The sequence below is a fragment of the Telmatherina bonti genome (genome assembly GCF_933228915.1).
Source record: "Telmatherina bonti genome assembly, chromosome: 10".
Taxonomy (NCBI): domain Eukaryota; kingdom Metazoa; phylum Chordata; class Actinopteri; order Atheriniformes; family Telmatherinidae; genus Telmatherina; species Telmatherina bonti.
In genome coordinates, this window is record NC_136628.1 from 7377743 (window position 1) to 7396647 (window position 18905).

The window sequence follows — 18905 nt, forward strand, 5'->3', positions numbered from 1 at the left end:
CCCACACCTCGCAGACCGGCAGAGGGACAGTGAATATGTGTGTGTGTGTGTATGATTGAGGTGTGATATGTCCCACAGCTGCAGAGAAACAGTCAGTATCTGGCACTTCTGACCTTTTCCTAACCTCTGTTTTAACTTCCGGGTGAGATTGACCCGATCAGTATCTGACCCCGCCCGTATAGAAACATGCGTAAAATTAATCGTTTTTATTTTATATATTGATTCCACAAATTCAGCCAAGCAGAAGAAGTTTTAAACCAAAACAAGAAGCACTCAGAAAGCACAGACCTCCATCAACCCATCGTGTTTGTTTATTATTTCATATATATATATATATATATATATATATATATATATATATATATATATATATATATATATATATATATATATATATACATATATGTTTTTTGGGTTTTTTTTTTTTTTTTGCTAATCATAAATGGTATTATTTTTCAGTTAGAAGCTCTGATGGTAAAACTTTCTCAACGTTTCTCCACATGGTAAAGAACCCTGATCTTTCTGGAAGCAGCCGGTAATCCGGATCAACCCAAACATCTAGTATCCTACTCCTTATTCCATTTCAGAGATTTCTTGTATTTTTTATTTTTGCTAAAATCCATCCAAGGCATGGTGGGGCGAGGTTTGGTCAGTGGCCTTTCTGTGTGGAGTTTGCATGTTCTCCCTGTGTCTGTGTGGGTTCTCTTCTGGTACTCCAGCTTCCCACTGTCCAAAGACATGCATCTTAGGTTGATTGGTTACTCTGAATCGCTCCTAGGAGTGAGTGGTTGTTTGTCTCTGTGTGGCCCTGTGATGGACTGGCAAGCTGTCCACTGCCTTTTGCCAAGACTGCTGGGGAAGCTCCAGCTTCCCCGTAACCCTTCATGGGACTAAGCTGTTAGGAGAATGAATGAATGAAAATCCATCCTTAACTTCTTGAGTTATGCTGCCGACAGACAGACAAGCCAAGGCGTCAGGATGCGTGACCTCCGCCTTGCCTGAAGTAAACATATTTATAGTTTTTGTTGTAGATTTTTAAAATTAAAAATGGGTCGATTTGACCTGCAACATGGCAAAAGAGTTCGAAAAGAAATTTCATTAGAAATAGAAAAGAATTCTAATGTAGTTGGACGTTTGGCTTGTGCTTCACCTTGTCGTTCTTATCCAATTAAACACCAGATGTTTTCATCCACATCTGGATGATTATACAGCTCCAACTGCAGCGTCTGACTGGAAGGATGGGAACATCCATCTTTCAGCAGGAGGTCTCCGTGTAATCTGCTCCTTCCTCGCTGAAATCTCTCCATTTCTCCTCACTTAGTTCTTTCATTGTAAGAAATCTGAATCTTTTCTCTCCAGTTATCCCACCAAGTCAGGCGAAAAGATCTTTTCAGCGATTTAGCAGCTCCTGAAGGTCAGATAGATTTTATAGATCGGTGCCATAAAACCATCGGCTGTTTCTGGTTGTTTAAAGAGGCCAGCACATTTCCACTATAACAACCTTTCTCTGCTTTTCAAACCATTTTGTACACAATTTTGTACCAGTTGATAACTTAGACGCTGGAGGGAGACTGAATAAAATTATAAATTAGCCTAATAGAGTTCGGATCGATACATTTCCTGTACAGACTGGTTCCTAGAGGGTGGGGGTGTCCAGTTGTCCTGCATTGTTTTGCACCATCAATTATAAAGAACAGGTGTTTCACTGGGATAGCTGGCCTCAGCACGTCATTCATCATTTTTCATGATCCATTAAAGACAAGGCATCAGGCCGTGTGATATTGAGTGGGCTTGCTTCGGCGATCCTGCCATTGAACTTTCTCGGCTAATTTAAAATGAGCCCTTCAAGCTCGGGAAATACATGAGTCATGACAGTTCAATAAAACAACTCCCAGAATGCAGGAATGAAAGCGCCACAGCGAGCAGGGGAAAGCGTTACCGCCTCGCTGTTTTCTTCTTATTGTTTGAGCCGCGCTCGCATCACTGCCGAGCCAAATGCAAGCCAATCCACTGGAATCACGTCGCCTTGTTTCACCTTTTCCTCTGTTCAGGGACGATCCCGTGTGATTGCTTTTAAATACACATACCGCCTAAAAACCTCGTCACATCGCCCATCACAACTCTTAAAAACAGTGGTTTTTTTACCTTCTCTGAGTGAAGCTTTTTGAGCCTCTTATTTGGATATTTGCCAACGCACAGGCTGTTGTATTAATTTTTCTTTCCAGCTCTGTGAGAAGCTGTCATTTTTCTTTACCATCACTTTTATTTATTCAGCTCTTTCTTCTTTGAAAATAACTAAGCTGCACTGCACATGAAGAGCCTATAGCAGATAAGCCAATCTTGCGTGTGCAAGATAGTGTGTGTAGATGTACAAGGTGGGATAAACAGGGGAAAAAAGTGTGACAGTGTGTGTGAGGAGGTGGGGGGTATTTGCCGGCAATCACAGCCAACACAGCCCAACATCCACTGGTCTCCTGTGGTGATGTGACTCATGTGACCCATCTGAAGCCAGAGATAAGGCCTGTGCTCATCCTGCATGCATACTGTATCCAGAAGGCTCTTTCCTGCATGCCTCACTTCCAGTTTGTGGTGACATATTCACCATGTGTAGATGTTACTATGGAGGAATAAAAGTGCCACAATGTATTAATCAAATACATAATGAATAAAAATAAATTTGTCATTACCTTATTAAAACATTAAATGTAATATTAATGAATTAATTAAATGTGTCATTAATTATTTAAAATAGGAAATAAATGCACAAATATATGAAAATATAATTCATATATATATCTATATATCTATATATCTATATCTATATCTATATATCTATCTATATATATATATATATATATATATATATATATATATATATATATATATATATATATATATATATATATATATATATATATATATATAAATATATATATATATATATATATAGATAAAGATAGATAGATAGATAGATATAGATATAGATATATATCTATAGATATATATATATAGATATTGATAGATATATATATCAAATGAATTGTATTTTAATGAATAACTGATATATTTTATTATATATTTGTGCATTTATTTCCAATTTTAAATAATTAATGTCACATTTAATTAATTAATTAATTAATTATTAAATGCTTTAATAAATGAATGGCACATTTAATTATTCAATTAATTAATTATTTAATTAATACATTGGGGCACTTTTACTCCTCCATAGTTTACATTAAGTATACCCTTTTAAATGAAAGGAAAAAAATATTTTGCATGTTTCTCTCACGTTTTGGGTGAAGCTGGCTTAAAAAAGGACGACTTTTTTCATATTACAGCTGATGTTCTGAAAATTTCTTTTGTTCATTCTGAACCAGTCATGTGCTCAAAGCCAAAACCATAAATAAACCATCTGACTGCAAGCTGAGCTTTCAGATGGGATTTCCTTTATTGAAAATCCCATCTAGCTGAATAGGAAGTACTGGTTTCTCCAACATTCATCCCAGTGATTCCAGTACAGATCTGTCAAAAGCCCTGCTCTTTGTGAGATTATATTGCGTCCTTTAAGATCGAACATAAACTATACTTATTGACGTCTTTCAGGAGTGTGACGTCCTCACATATTCTACTTTGCTGCTACCATTGTGTAAAGCTTATGGATAATTCTCATTTTAATTCCCAAGAACAGAAAAGATACAACAAAAAAACTGCGGCTTTGTATGTAATCCGTACGGATTCTTCTGCAGAAGTTTTTTGATCAACTAACATCGTCTGACAAGCTAGTGGAAAATAATTCAACCTTCATAAAGAGGAGCAAGTCTTGAAGTTTTTAAAAGCAAAGACGCTAAGTTATTTCATGGCTGGTTGGGTCATTGACCCGATAATATGGCATCTCATCGACAAGAAACCTTTGTTGCAAATATCTAAGCTAAGCTAACAGATGCTACCTCTGTAGCAAGATCTGCACAGTAAATACTGATATAATTAATAATAATGATATCAATAAGTAGATTCATTCTGATCACTTCATTTTCTAAAACATTTGTAAAAGACCTCAAACCCAGTTAACAGTAGCTAAAGCTAGCTCTCCGAACTTGATATGAAATCTGATATTTCATCTGATATGACATGTACCCCGCACGGACGTCTACTTGGAGTCGCGTTCAGTTAGCCCTCCTGATCCCTGAAAGCCATCGGTGATGAAGTTCCTCTTTTGGAGATCGATAGAAAGAAGTATTTGGGTTTCCTTTCTTGTCGTCACACACAGCATATAGACGACATTTCTGACAACAAGAATCAGTCACTATGGTAACCAGGTACCGTGCAGGTACTCAGTGAGGTGGGGGCTAGACTTTGAGTGCAGCGAAGCACATCTGTGACATCAGCTGCTACGTATCTTTAAATCACATAATTCATCTACATTTCTCAAAATAATCTGTTAAAACTTCTGTCACTTACCTTAAATATAACATCTGATATTTCTGATGAGATTCAAAGATGAGGTTGTAGGTTGAATAGCTCTGGTTATTTCTCAAAACCAGTGATTAAACACTAAATATGTTTTAGCTCTCATTTATATTCAACATTGTGAACATTTACAGTCAGAACTCTGCAGTCATTACTGGAATATTGAAGTTTGCCTTCAGAGAGTTTGTAGATTCATGCTCAGAGGTTGAAAACTAGCGCTCGACATGGTGGGGGGGGGGGGGCAGTGTTGTGCAGTATAGTATGTGTTCAACCAGTGAAATAAACCAAAAGCAGTAGAAGTCTTGCTTTATTTATGTCTGCACAGACCAATGCTGTCTCTTTGTGATAATGTGCATCATCATAATCTCCCCCATGTTTGTTAATGTCTGGAAATATTGTTAGGTGAACTCCGGTGTGACATGTAGCCTAGCAACCACTGTAAAGGACGTATGTGGTCACTGATGTGCAATCATGGATGTACCTGTGTCCATATAATAAGCATGAATGAGCCCCGGCACATGAAACTGAGCTTTAAATGCAGGGGAGGAAGATAAAAAAGGGAAAAACTGTTTGAGCACCACAGAAGAAAGTATTCAGCAATAATAAAAAGTGCATCGCCGGGTTTTACAGAGATTTTAAAAAGCATTCTGTGTAATAAGACGTGTTCTTTACGGTTTCTTTGGTTAGGTTTTGGAATCAAAATTTCCAGGTTAGGTTTATGCACACAATTAGTTTGTAAACCAAAATATACTTGGTAAGAAAAACACAGTCCTTAACATCTACATAGAATAATCACACTAAAAACTGATGATACAAGTTTCCATCTGTGTTGGTTCTCAGGACCCAGAAAGGCTTACTGGAGATTATCTGGAGTAACTGGATTATCTGGGACCCAGTTGTGAATGGGTTTGGAATTAATGTTAATTTTTCATTTCACAAATATATATTGACACATATAAGCCCTGTAAAAACATTGATATTTCTTTTTATTCTTTTAATTTTAAATGGTAAAATACCTGAATCATGTATGTAACAGTATTATAAGTTAGTATGTGTTTTCTTCATGAGATCTTTTTTTTTTTCTTTTTTTCAAAGGCCAGTTTCTTAGAACAACAAACCATCTTTGCTCTCTTCATCATCATCGGTCCTTCCAACAACAGGCTAACGTTGTCTGGCTCATTTAGCTAACGGAGCCAAATGAACTAACTCATTGGTCTGGTCCAGATGTGAGTACAGATCCATCACAACTAGAAAAACACAAGTGCAAAGCTCTGGCAAGGCTTTTAAAGATTCCTGGATCCAAACGGTGATCCGGATCACCACCAAAATTAAACCAGTACTTCCTTTTCACATTTCCAACAACTCCTGAAACTTTCTGAGTTATCTTGAACACAAACAGACAAACAGATAAACGCCGGTAAAATAAAACCTCCCCCTATAAAGATAGGGGGACATCTTCCAAGCATTACAGTTTTACGTGATTTTTGAAGTCCAATTAAAATAAAATCAATTAGTCCACCATGTATGACATCATCATGATGGGGGTTTTTCTGTTGCTGCTCCTAAGGTATGGACCAGCCTTCCCCTTCACCTCAGAGCTGCTCAATCTGTCTCTGATCTTAAGTCTGTCCTTAAAACCCACTTCTTTGCGCTGGCATTTGGTATTTTCATTTTTTTACTTTTATTTTAGATTTTTGTTTTGTGTCCAGTGGTTAGCACTGTGGCCTCACAGCAAGAAGATCACCGGTTCAATACTCAGCTGTTCTCTCAGTGTATGCTTCTCTCAAGCTACTCTGGCTTCCTCCCACCAATTACTCTACATTGTGAATTGTTTGTGTTGGATCTGTGATAGACTGGTGACATGGGACTGGGACCCTTACATGGATTCAGAAAATGAATGAATGCTGCAATACAATACAAGCAGATTGACTATGAACTGGTGACCTCTGTTCACCAGAAAATGGTAGCTGGTATGACCCAGGAACTGGTGCCATTCACCTTGTTCAGTTCACATGACGACATGACCAAATCTGCAAAGGAGAAACACCTTAGAGTTACAGCTTTCCAGAGGCTTTCACGCTGAAAGTTGTACCAAATGAAAGCTATTCTCCACCAGCCACTGTGTAACCATCACATCTGATGCAGCTATCTGCTGACACAGCTATCCATCACCTCTGACTTATAAACCTCCTGTTGAGGACAGGAGGACAGGAGGTCCTCAACACAGCTACAGACCTGGTAGACCCAGAGTCTCACTTTCTGTTTGATGCTTTTGGAGTGAAATGTGACTGGCTCACGACTCTTGCTGACACCAAATTAAAATTAGTTCAGATTTACACAGTTGTTAATGTGTTTACAACCATATGCAAGAACATTTTATTAGCTTTCATTTGGTACAACTTTCAGTGCTACAGCATCAGCCTCTGGGAAGCTACAATGAAAACAAGAACATAATGTCCCAAATTTTGCATTGTTTTTTAAATAAGTCAAAAATAAAACAACATGGCTCATGAGGCAGGCATAGCCAAGGTCCAAGATCAAAGTAGATTATATATTTAGTTTATTTAGACTTTGGAGAATGGGAATAATATCAGTTTGTATGTGTTTGATGACAAAGGTCAAATTTGAAGAGGTCTAACCCCACATGAACCTTTAGTTCCACTGAAACCAGTCTGAAAAGCAGCATTTTGGGGACGTTTTCTAACTGTGCTACTCTGGTCTGGCAGTAGAAACAGCTGGTAAACATGCCTGCTTCTACCACCAGACAGATGATTCCTCCCGGACCGACGCTCCAGCGAGCTTCAGGTTTAACCCCCTTCACTTCACACTGCAGTAGGAAAGCAGACACGGGACTCTGCTTGCAACCAGAGGAGCGACCTGTCGATTAATCATGCACATCCCCGCTTTTTACACCCACATGATGTGACCATGGTAACCTCTCCAGCTCAGTGTGCTGCACAGTCGCCGCCTCTGCAGTGGCTGCACATGACGGCCGTCCCCCATCATGAAGTTCCAGGAAAACATTAAAAACGTGATGAGATTGGTGCCTGTAATTACATATTCTTGCTTTTATCAGTGTCTTGTTGATTTTCTGCTCGTTTCATTCAGACACTCTCCCATCTTAACGTAGAGAGATTAGTCATCCGGACCAGTCCGTCTTGGCCCCTCGAGGTTGTTTTGCTCATTACCGCCCACCCTGTGAAGGGCCGTAGAGAGGCTGTGACAAACCTGATTAAGGACCTGCAGTGATGACACCAGCTTACCCCGCCTCCGGGTTTGGAGATTGAAATGTTTTAATGTAAAGTCTGGGAAGTTGTGAGAGAACTGGAGAGTTGGATTTTTATTTGTTTTTTCATCAGACTGCAGCTTTCTCAGTCTAAATTCCTAAATGATGAGCAGATTATGTTGTTCTGTGATGATCACTTGCTTTGTCGCTTCAGATTAACAGACCTGTGCATTATTAGTGATGTTACGTGAGGGAGGATGTTACAGTAAATTAAAGCTCACCTACGTGAAAGAAGCTGCTGGAAATGAACTTCTGGAATAAAAGTGTGAAAGACCCGGAGCAGTTTGGGAACACCAGTGGTCTGCAGCCTCAGACCGGTGCACAGCCACAACTCTGGCGCTTGTCCTGACGATCTGTCTCCACGCAGACAATCTGCTGGCACCACTGAGGATGCCACAGCGCATTAGCAGCAGTGTGACGGCATGTGGTGGCTCAGTGTGTGAAAGCCCTCCTCAGCAAGCCCCCACAGGACTACTGATACCCAGAGTCGCTAACAGCTTTTGACTTGCAATTAGCCAGCCAAGTTTATCAGCAGCTTTAGCTCCAGGAGCCGAGCTGGTGCTGCAGCTTGGGCATGCTTTCTGGTGTGTGTGCATGTGTGTGTGTGGCTGCAGGGTATAAGGGAGTACATGCAAGTCACATGTTATCAACTCCACATACAGCAAGCCCTGCTGTGATCAATCAAAGGTGTCTGGGGCTGTTGTGTTGAGTTGCGTCTCTCTCTTCCCGCCCTGCGACGGCGTGGATGGGATTACACGTCAGCAAGCTGCACAATAACACACAAAAGGCAAGGTTTTGTTGTTGCCCACGAGGTCAAACTGCAAAAATTGCATTAACTGAACCAGAGGGAAAGATTGTCATCTTTAGAAGTGCCCCACCTCCCTTCCCTGCCCCCTCTCCGGCCTGTCTGCATGTGGGAATTATATTACCCAGATCTCCTCCCAGTTATGATGAATCCTCAGCCCTGAGAAGACCGGCCAGCCCGACCTCCATTTGCAGGAGATTAGATCCTCTGATTACAATGCCAGCTACCTCCCAACACCAGATAAATCTTCAATGCGAGCCCAAAAGCAAAGCCCTCCAGATCCGTTGCAGTTAATAATTTAGCGACGGGGGGGGGGGGGGGGGCAACAAGTATTTATGATAATTCAGATGGAACTGGAGATTTTAAGCTCAAAATAATGGTTTTGAGTTAAATTTAGAAAAGTCCACTGACTAGAACTCTCACGCAGCGTCATGGACGTATCACAGATGATATCATGTTACATGGGACTGTCAGGGAAGATGAAACGTGTCAACGTGTTTATTTATGAGCCAAAGGTGTTGTCAGCTGAATGACACGTCTGCCTTAAAGCTTCTCTCTGCGTCTTACATGTAATCCTTAATAGATCATTATGATGAGCGCGTGTGAGAGGTGCTGGGGTCGGTGACGTGGTCCGACTGACTCATGTGTGCATGCTTAGCAAACACACAGAGACTAATTTGACTGCATAAAGGATGCAAATGAGATTTGAGAAGCGCCCGTTTTGTTTTTTAGCTCTGAGCTGACGAGGCTGGCGAGCCTCCAGGTTCTCATCCTGACCCAATGCAACAGCTGATTTCCACCCATTCCTTCCATATTTCTTCTCAAGCTTGTTGAAATCAGCTGATGCTGCATTGGGTGAAATGAAAACCTGCAAACTGCGAAGCCTCGGCTGACGCGATAAACACGGCTCTGCAGCGTGCTGCACACACACCTGCAGGCTCCTCGAAATAAACATCCCCAGCAGGATGCAGGGCGGTGAAGGCACAGCTAGTTTTTTTCTTTTTGTCTTTTCTCAATACAATGAAGGAAATTTGGCAGTGGTGCTTGCAGAAATAAAAAAAAAAATTAAAAAAAAGTAAATCCATTATCTTTCCCAATCTTTCCTTTATTAAAGCTGATAACCGAACAGAAACCAGAGACTTCTTAAAACCAGGAAATTATGTGCAAATGTGAAATGTATTTAATTACTTCTCCTGTAAAATAACATTTCAGAAAAGTTAAATAATCTTCCTGGCGTTGAGAGAAAGTCTGAACCCCGAACTGCTCTGCTGTGACTTGCAGAAGGGGTTCATGCCTTCATGCTGTGCCGTAAATCACTTCGTGTCATCCAGATTGTCTGATGCTGACATGACCATTACCATATAGATGGTTTCTGACTCCTGACCATGATCTTCCCCAGGTGTCGATGAATTGCGACTATGTGTTTGTCAATGGGAAAGAGACGCGGGGCTCCATGAACGCCAGGGTCATCTTCAGCTACGAGCACCTGAGCGCACCGCTGGAACTCACCGTCTGGGTGCCCAAACTTCCTCTGCAGGTGGAACTTTCTGACAACAATCTCAGCTTCATTAAAGGATGGAGGGTTCCCATTCTGCCCGACCGACGGTAAGTCACTTTTATCTGATGTGAGTTTTCATGTAAAATTGCCTCAATTTCTTATCTGTCCCAACATTTAACCAGTTTAAAGAAATTATTCATTTTTTAGATTTTATTTATTATCCCGATTTTTTGGTGCCAATAAGATTTAAATTGCAATTCTCACAATTTTTTGAAATTGCAGATTTTTGTAGATTAAAAAGAAAACAAAATGTATAAAAGAATTTTTCTTTTTCTCATAATTTTTCTTGATTTCAATTAGGAAAAAAGAAAAAACACAGTAGCCAGGCCATCAATCTGCTGCTACAATGCCCAAGAAAACACGCAAAAAGATCAATAAAAACTATCAAGATGAACAAAATTTCATAATGGATTATATTGAATTATTTGAAAAAAATAATTAAATATTGTGAAGCAAAAATTCCAATTTTTGATTTTTTGATTTCCCAGCCCTTATATATATATATATAAATATATATATATATGTGTGTGTGTGTGTGTGTGTGTGTGTGTGTGTGTGTGTGTGTGTGTGTGTGTGTGTGTATGTGTATGCATATAAAACCCAAGCTAAATTTTAAATTAAATTAAATTAAATTAAATTAAATTAAATTATTCTACATGGATTAAAGATGGTGTGCCTGTGATTTCATGTACCACTTAGCGTCCCAGTTTCGAGCAAGCAAGAGGCGGGGTGCAGTAAGGACAGGTCTATCACACAAAAACATTAGAAAACACAACAGCAGGAAAGAAACCATAAGGGGAAAACATTTAGATAAAAACTACCAGAGGTGTTCAGCTCGGGTTCTTGAGGAGCACAATCCTGCAGGTTTTCCATGTCTCCCTGCTCCAACACACCCAATTCAAATTAATCCGCCATTGTACTGAACTTCATTGGCTGCTGGATCTATTTAATGTCAGCGAGGTGTGTTGGAACAGGGATATATGGTAAACCTGCGGGACATCGGCCCTCGAGGACACCATTTTGGACACCCCTGAACTAAACTCTGCTCTTATGAAAAGAATCTGAAAAGCAGCAACATTCATGAGCAACAGTGTCCTGGAGGTAAGGGCCGGACCCCCCCTCCTCCAGAGTTTAGATACCGGAGGCGGTATCACAGCAGGAGATGAATGAAACACCCTGGAGAGCCCAGATGGGAGGCAGTGGGGTGGAGGAGGATTACACTGAGGACTATCTGATAGGCAGAGAGTTGCTTTGGGCTAACTGGCTTTGAAAAATCATGTTTAGGAGGGAGAGTCAGATACTCCTCTCCCCAGTGGCACTCTCCAGCTCCTCCTGGAGAATCCTGAGGCATTCCCAGGCCAGAGGGTACTAAATCAGGCTTTCAGCAGGTCCTGTGTCTGTCTTGCTGTGTCCTCATAGAAAGACATGCCTGGAAAACTTTAAAAGGAGGCCACCAGGTTGCACCTCTATCAGGAGCCTAAACCACCTGAGCCGATTCCTTTAGCTCGAGAGGACCAGTGGCTCCAGTCCAAACTCCCTCCAGATGTACGCGCTCCTCACCAGAGAGTCAGAGTGAAGCCAGCCACCCTCTGGAGGAAGCTCATTTCAGCCACTTACATCCAGAATTTCTCTCTTTCAGTCAGTCATCCAAATCCAGTTGCCACAGGTGAAGGCTGGAACATAGATAGTCCAGTTAGTAGAGAGCTTTTCCTTCTGGCACCCTCATTACTGCTGACAAAGCCCTGATCGTCCGTCCATCTCTCACTTCACCCTTCCATCAGGCGTATACCTGACCTCCCTCCAACCCAAAGGGAGGAGTCCACCTCTTTCTGGTTGAGATCTTTCACCCCAGACATGACACTGATCTAAGAACCGCATCATGTCTGGAGACGATATTGGTCCGATGAAGCCAGCAGAACCACATCATCTGGTCCTGTAATACCCCCCCCCCCCCCCCCCAGAGACAACTGGATGATTTATTTTATTAAATTCAGTATTAGTTTTTATCAGCAGTAACAGAACTATTAGTGATATCAGATTTTTAATCAGATGTTATTAATCATAAAACCTCAACTGAACCATCGGCCCACATCACTTCTATTATCAACTTTATCTCAGGAACGGTGGTGTGTAATTTTGTTGAGTGAATTGTGACAGATAGTTTACCCTTTAGGTGGTCTACTGACATTACCAGGCATTCATATCCCATCCGCGATGTTTGCAATCCGGATGCAAAATGTTTATCCCCAATGAGCAAATCTGCAATGAGCAATCCTTGATAACATCAATATTCATCACATTTCCATCATAAAAAGAATCACTAGCACTACTGTGTTGCTAGGAGACATTTATTTACACCTGGAAATGAGGAGGAAGACACTTCCTGTCAAACATTCTACTCATTAAAGCGAATAAATCAACGATAATGTCCAGCCAGGAGCAGCCAAAGATCAACAAATGAGCAGAAAAGAAGGAAAATGATCAACCTCTATGTCTGGAATAAAGCCAAGAAGGCGTTTTTCATGCAAAATGGTGCCAAAAACCAGCCGAGTTTGAGAGGACAGGTCAATAGTAGCATAAATCAGTGTTCCCCAATCCTGCACCTCAACCTCCCATACCCCCCCCCCACCTCCAATATGCCCTGCATGTTTTAATGTACAGTTTTAATGTACTTTAACACACCTGTCTGAAATGAATGCTTCTCATGAGGCCTGCAAAGAACTTGATAAGCAGGAAATCAGGCGTGAATCCAGCTTGCTGGCGATGAAATGATCAAAAACATGCACAACATGGGCTTCCAAAGACCAGCATTGAGAAAAAAATTTTTCAAATTGATCTTTAAAGAAAAGTGGAACAGGAATGTCAGTGAGCGTTTCCAAGTAAATATGCAAGATCAGAGCAAGTGTTTCATTTCCATCTTTGTTTTCTGGCCAGAACCAGAAAGACAGGAAAATACAATGACAAACTACATTAACAATGACTTATAATTCCATCTTATGGTTCCATAATTTAATGTAAATAGCATTTACATTTAGCAATTTAGTGTAAACATGTAAACAGTTTTTGTTGTGTGTTTGTTCCAGACGTGAGAGAATGATGTGCAGATGAGAAAAGTCTTGATCAGTGCTGATCTGCGTCTTATTTATATAAAGTTCTGTTTGTAATAAATCCTGTTTTCTTCTTCTGGCTGCTCTTTATGCTGCTATATCTACTGATACTTTCATTTGACATCATTTTAGCTTCATAGCCTGACAGCTGAGGCCGTCCTGTTTGCATTTTTGTTTTAAAGGGAGAAAATAGGCAGTCCAAAACCAGAAAGAAACAAAACGATATGAAGTTTTAAGGGTTAGATGGTTTTAGTGAACACCAACCGGTCAGTGGAATGTGCACCAGTCCGGTTTGCACATGCATCAGATTCGACACAATCAACACCAAAGTCAGAACTGTGATTAAATGTCATCAAAGCTGCAACTGCAGAACTGTACATCCACAGGAGTCTAAACCTTTTCCCTCCTTTCCTTTTCTTATCTAAACGTCATGCAAGAAGGCGCAGAATTAAAAGCACCGCACAGAATACGTTCTGGATATTTCATTTCTGCACATTACCACAGGACTCATTATCCAAAGTACGCGGAGCTTTGCAGTTTTCCACATTAGTCTTCCAGCCTCCTCTCCGTTATCCAAGATTTTATGGCTGCTTGCTTGTTGTGGTGCAATTAGACGCTGCGCCTCAGGTAAAGCAGAAATGCAGCGAGTGAGACGAGCCTTTCCAGCACATTTAGAGCTACACGGTTGTCATGTATGTGTCATACTCATCTGAACCTGTTTTACACTACAAAGCAGAAACAAAGACTTGATTTGACAGAGATAAGAAGACAGAAAGCCTGATCACAAAGGATTTTGGATTGCAGGTGATATAAGAAGTTTTTATGAGTCAAGTTTTTTGTCACTTTTAAGCTTTTTTGTTTAGTTTCTGAATGCGATACTGAACTACGACACAGAAACATTCTTTCCTTCTCTTTATATTCTCACCGCTGCATCAAACTGAAGCCTTTTCTAGCCGTTGGGTCAATATTATAGAAGCATTTTCAATCCAACTGGATAGAATAAAGAAATAAGTGAACTGTTGCCCTCAAGCCTTGAAAATGTAACACGTAAAGACGTGGCGTAATGGCCCCGGTGGAGCCAGGACCTAAATAAAGGATGTGTTGTCAGGTTAAGGAACGTCAACTCATTATAATATTCCAGTCTTCTTGTTGTGTGTGTTTGTGTGTGTTTGGAGCTGGTAACAAACAATCCCACAGCAAATGTTTAATAGGGACATTAACACACACACGGGTGGCTGCTGTCGTCGCTGCCGGAGTACATCACTGCAGACCGACTCCCTTTCTACCCAACCTGAATACAAATGGCGTGTTTACACAGTAGCTTGAAGAATGAAGGAATTTCAAATAAGCCTGAGTGCTTGGGAAACATCTTGCATAGCCTCATTTTTCTAAGATCCCCAATGGCCTATAATAGGCTATATGTAGTATATTATTCTGGCATTCAAAATGTGTCTTAAATGCCCAGTTTAGCAGCATTCATTCATTACTGGTAAAAGACCCACCCTGTTAATGCAGAATCCTGCGGATAAAGAGTCGTGTTGTACACTTTTACATCAGATTCACTAAATTCATCATGATATAGAAGACCTGTAGTTTGTCTACGTGTCACATTTTATTGCCTATTCTCTTACTGGATGGACTGGTTCTTGCCGTCACATTTCGCTGGTTTGGACTTGTGTATCACCACCGTCCTCCCAGCACATTTACTATGCATATAACTTTCTTTCTGCCTTCATGGAAACAATAATCAGAGACCTCTTGTGAGCCATTTTCTGTTGCTGTGATTGTCAAACAGCGAGGCCAGAGAAATTCATTTCACCGCAGGTGAAGCATTCCTCTCTCGCTCGCTCTCATTTGGATTAACTGTGAGTGTGTAATATTCCACACATATCTGCGTAGTCCTGCACCACATCAGAGCCCATCCGTCATGACGCTGCCACACAGTCAGAGCTGCTGACACGGACCTGAACAGCCTCCATGCAGGAGTTTTCTGTGCTGATGATAGACAGCTTTCATTTAATGTTGCATCTTTTGTTTTTCAGTCACTTGATGCAGCAAAGAGCCACAAACTGGGCGTCATGTTCAACTGTGAACCATGGTGTGTTTTTCACACTGGAACAGCAGTTTAAGTCAAGACCTGCAGAGCCTGAGATCTGAGCTGAGCTTGTCCTGCATAAGTAATGCAGCACAACTTGTGCTGCTTGCAGGCGCTGAAATCTTGGTAAATCCTAATGTTAAGAAAGTTTTTTCAGTTAATAAATAATGAATTTATCATTTTTTGTTTCATGAACCAAAAGGCACTCAGAGAGCACTGACCTCCGCCATGTCAATGTAATGATTTTTCACCAGAATTTGGACATTTTTTTTAGTTGGAACCTCTGATGGCAAGACTAGCCAAGACTATTTCCTCTCAATAAAGAATCCTTCCAGGATTCCAGGAGCAAAGTGATGATCCAGATCAGCCCCAAAAATTAATCACGTGTTCCTTGTTTTATTTCTGGGATCTTCTAAAATTTTCATCAAACTCCATCCAGAACTTTTTAAGTTATCAGACAGACAGACAGACAGACCAACACCACCATATAACGGAGCCTAACTCTGTCTTGGTTGTGAACAGAATGGAAACAGGCAGAAATGATCCCAAGCAGCTCGATGTGACCAGATGAAATGAAAGTGCTGCGCGCTCGCTGGGTGCACTACACACCTAAAATCATCATCATGCTAAATACATACGGAGGAAATGTTTCCTTTCTTCGTTCGACACGTGCACGTGAAAATTATTTGATGTGTTAGAAAATGTGTTTGTTTCCACCTGTATCCATGGATACAAAGCAATTGGATTGAAAGTTTATGATTTCCTCTGTCTACGGGCTCTTGCTGCTCTTTCATTACATTATAAAACCTTTCAGTGCGATTTATCACACTCTTACAAGGACAAAATCATTTCTTACATATGAAACAAAGTACAGAACATGAAGTTCTGTGTGTTTATCCTGATGATGAGCTGAGACCAACAGACGCAACGTCAAGGTCACCTGACTTCTCTCGGATGATAAAACGTAAAATCCTGAACCTTGTTCTTTTTTTTTTTCCATTTTGAATCTTTGCAACAAATGTGAAAATGCAGAACGGTGCATTATCCAAACTTCGGTTTGCCTTCGGTTCAGGAAACAAAAACAGGAAAATCAAACTTTTTTCTGTTTTTTTAATGTTCATTTTAATGGAAAAAACAAACTGCTTAACAGAAGTTAGACCGACTCTCCTCCTGTGGTTAAACACCAGATGACAGCGGCAGGCCGACTGTGTGATCCAGCTCCACTCAGCTCTGGATGGGCCATATTGTCGATGCTGAGCTGGCTTTGTTTCATAGCTGCAGAGATTTCTCATTATAATGTATTTTAATATTTTGCAGTGACTGTAACAGTTTTTTACTCTCTGCACTGAGTTTTACTTCCAGAGCTCAGTCTCCCTCTGTCTTTGACATGCAGTCTTGACTTTGACCCAGTTCTAAAACATTTTAACAGATCCCTGTTTTATGCTACAGAGGCCTCAGCTGCTCCAGCTTGTCCTCCATGAAAGTCTGCAAGGAAATGTATTTTGGCATATTCCGATGCACAGACTGCTGCACAGATTGGTAAAATATTGTTTCTCGGAGTACAGCATGTTTGCAGTGCATACAAATCAGATTTATTTATCATCGGGGTTCTTGGCACCAAATGTTGACAGAAATGAAAAGCTCTTAATTTCAGCAGTTCTCATTTTTCTATAGAGCCTCTGTCATAAAGAAAAACACATGAAAAAGTTTGTGTTGACAAGAAAATTCCAAGTAAGGGTTGAGAGATCGGCATGTCTGGACCTCTAAAGCGCATCACACTGCTGTCAATATTCCTTTATCTTATTCTTAAGTCTGAAGTGTTCTGAACACAAGCATGTTGATTTGTCAGCAGGTTCAGGGTTTTTCTGAGAATACCTGAAATTTCCCTTAAAAGTAAAATGTACATTTATCTTATATGCATATGTGCAAACCATATGGACACTGTACAGTTTTGTAGACGTACTGCTAAGTTAACGTATGTTTATATTCATGTAATCATATCCATTTGGCTGCTTCTACAGGTATTTATACCCATAGGTAGAAGTTGTTTGCAGCTTGAGGTTGGTTTACCAACATTAAAAAACATTGCAAACGTCATCCCTTCATCATCATACGCCATTTGAGAGTGCGAGAAAACGTGCCTCGTACACTCAAATAAGCCACGATTACATCCTATTAAGCATTAGGACAGCTCTTGGAATAAGGCTGCAGCCAAGCACTGAAGCCATCTGGTGTAGAGGGGTTCTTGTGACGACTCAGACTGTAGAAAAGACCAAGTGGCAGCTCCAGTACAAGCCCAGGGCAGATTCCTGACCATCCACTTGGCCTTGTGCTATCCAGAGTTCGGTGCTGTCGGATCTGGATGTCGAGGGCAGGTGGCTAATGACAGCTGGCTGGTTGCTAGCCCATTGGCGTAGCTCGAAACCCCCTTCTGCGAGATGGACCTGCAGTTTGTCCACCAGATGCCGAGCTTCCTCCTCTGATGAAAGGCTGCGGAGACAGTTATCAACATAAAAACACAGATGATAGGACCCAACAGAATCAGAAGACCTCAGGATGAGGTTAAAGATTTTATTGACAATTGCTGGAGTCTGGGAAGCAGGAAGCCAATTCCAGTAGAACAAGGATTATCCTTTAGGTTGATCCACAATGGGTGCGGCTGAAGACGACAGGGGGGTTAGTAGAGTGGCACACAGGGAATAAGACTCCAGTGGAAAATAATGTCCAGGAGAAACAAAAAGTAACCCTCTCTCTAGAGGCGAATGAGGGTAAGTCCAGAATCCAAAATCCAAGTGCGAATAACAGTCCAAGGTCTAATTCATCAGGAAGACTCACAAGGAGAATAGATCAGGGAAACGCTGGGGCAGGAAGGTACTCAGAACAAAAAAGAAGTGGAAGGAATCCAGGGACAACAGGAGTTTGGTTTTGCAGGCTGGAGATGAACAGAGAGACTCTGACAATCTTAGTAGAGAGAGACACAGGTGGAACACATCTGCAAATCAGTACTGGAGGATGCCTTCAGGAACGGCTGGGAAAAACCATGACAGTCCTGGGTGGAGCTTTGTACCTGCTGTCAGTTTACTGAACCATTTAACAGTTTAGCAACGCAAGTTTTTGTTTTTTAAAGACAGACTGTTGAACCATGACACCAAATTAAAAGACAAAAAGTGCAAAAAGTGCAAGCGCTGGTGGCCATTTTTTACCATAGCAGCACCGTTTAATTCAAAGTTCAATTTCAAGTCAATTATAGTCCCAAGGTACTTATAAAACTCTACACACTGGACAACTTCTCCTTTGATTTGGGTGACTTGAGGAGTGTGAAACTTCCTTCCAAAGTCAATGATCATGTATTTTGTCTTAGAGACATTCAGATGAATGTGGGACTCCTCACACCAGTTCACAAAGTCATCGCCAATAGGGCCATGTTCCTTCCCATCGTTCTGGAGATGGATGGTCACAAAGTCACCGCCAATAGGGCCATGTTCCTTCCCATCATTCTGGAGATGGATGGTCACAAAGTCACCGCCAATAGGGTCATGTTCCTTCTCATTGTTCTGGAAACGGCTGGTCACAAAGTCACCGCC

The 18905-nt window shown here is 41.0% G+C and overlaps 1 protein-coding gene across 1 annotated transcript in view; it reads left to right on the top strand.

The window, feature by feature from the left end:
* Positions 1-18905, top strand: part of tmem132e (transmembrane protein 132E) — a gene marked incomplete at its 3' end in the record, with an annotated part of 191656 nt that overhangs the window by 122510 nt on the left and 50241 nt on the right. Inside the window, exon 6 of the mRNA XM_079247143.1 lies at positions 9961-10166. Within this exon, the coding sequence (XP_079103269.1) occupies positions 9961-10166 (206 nt within the window). The remainder of the gene's footprint in view (positions 1-9960; positions 10167-18905) is intronic.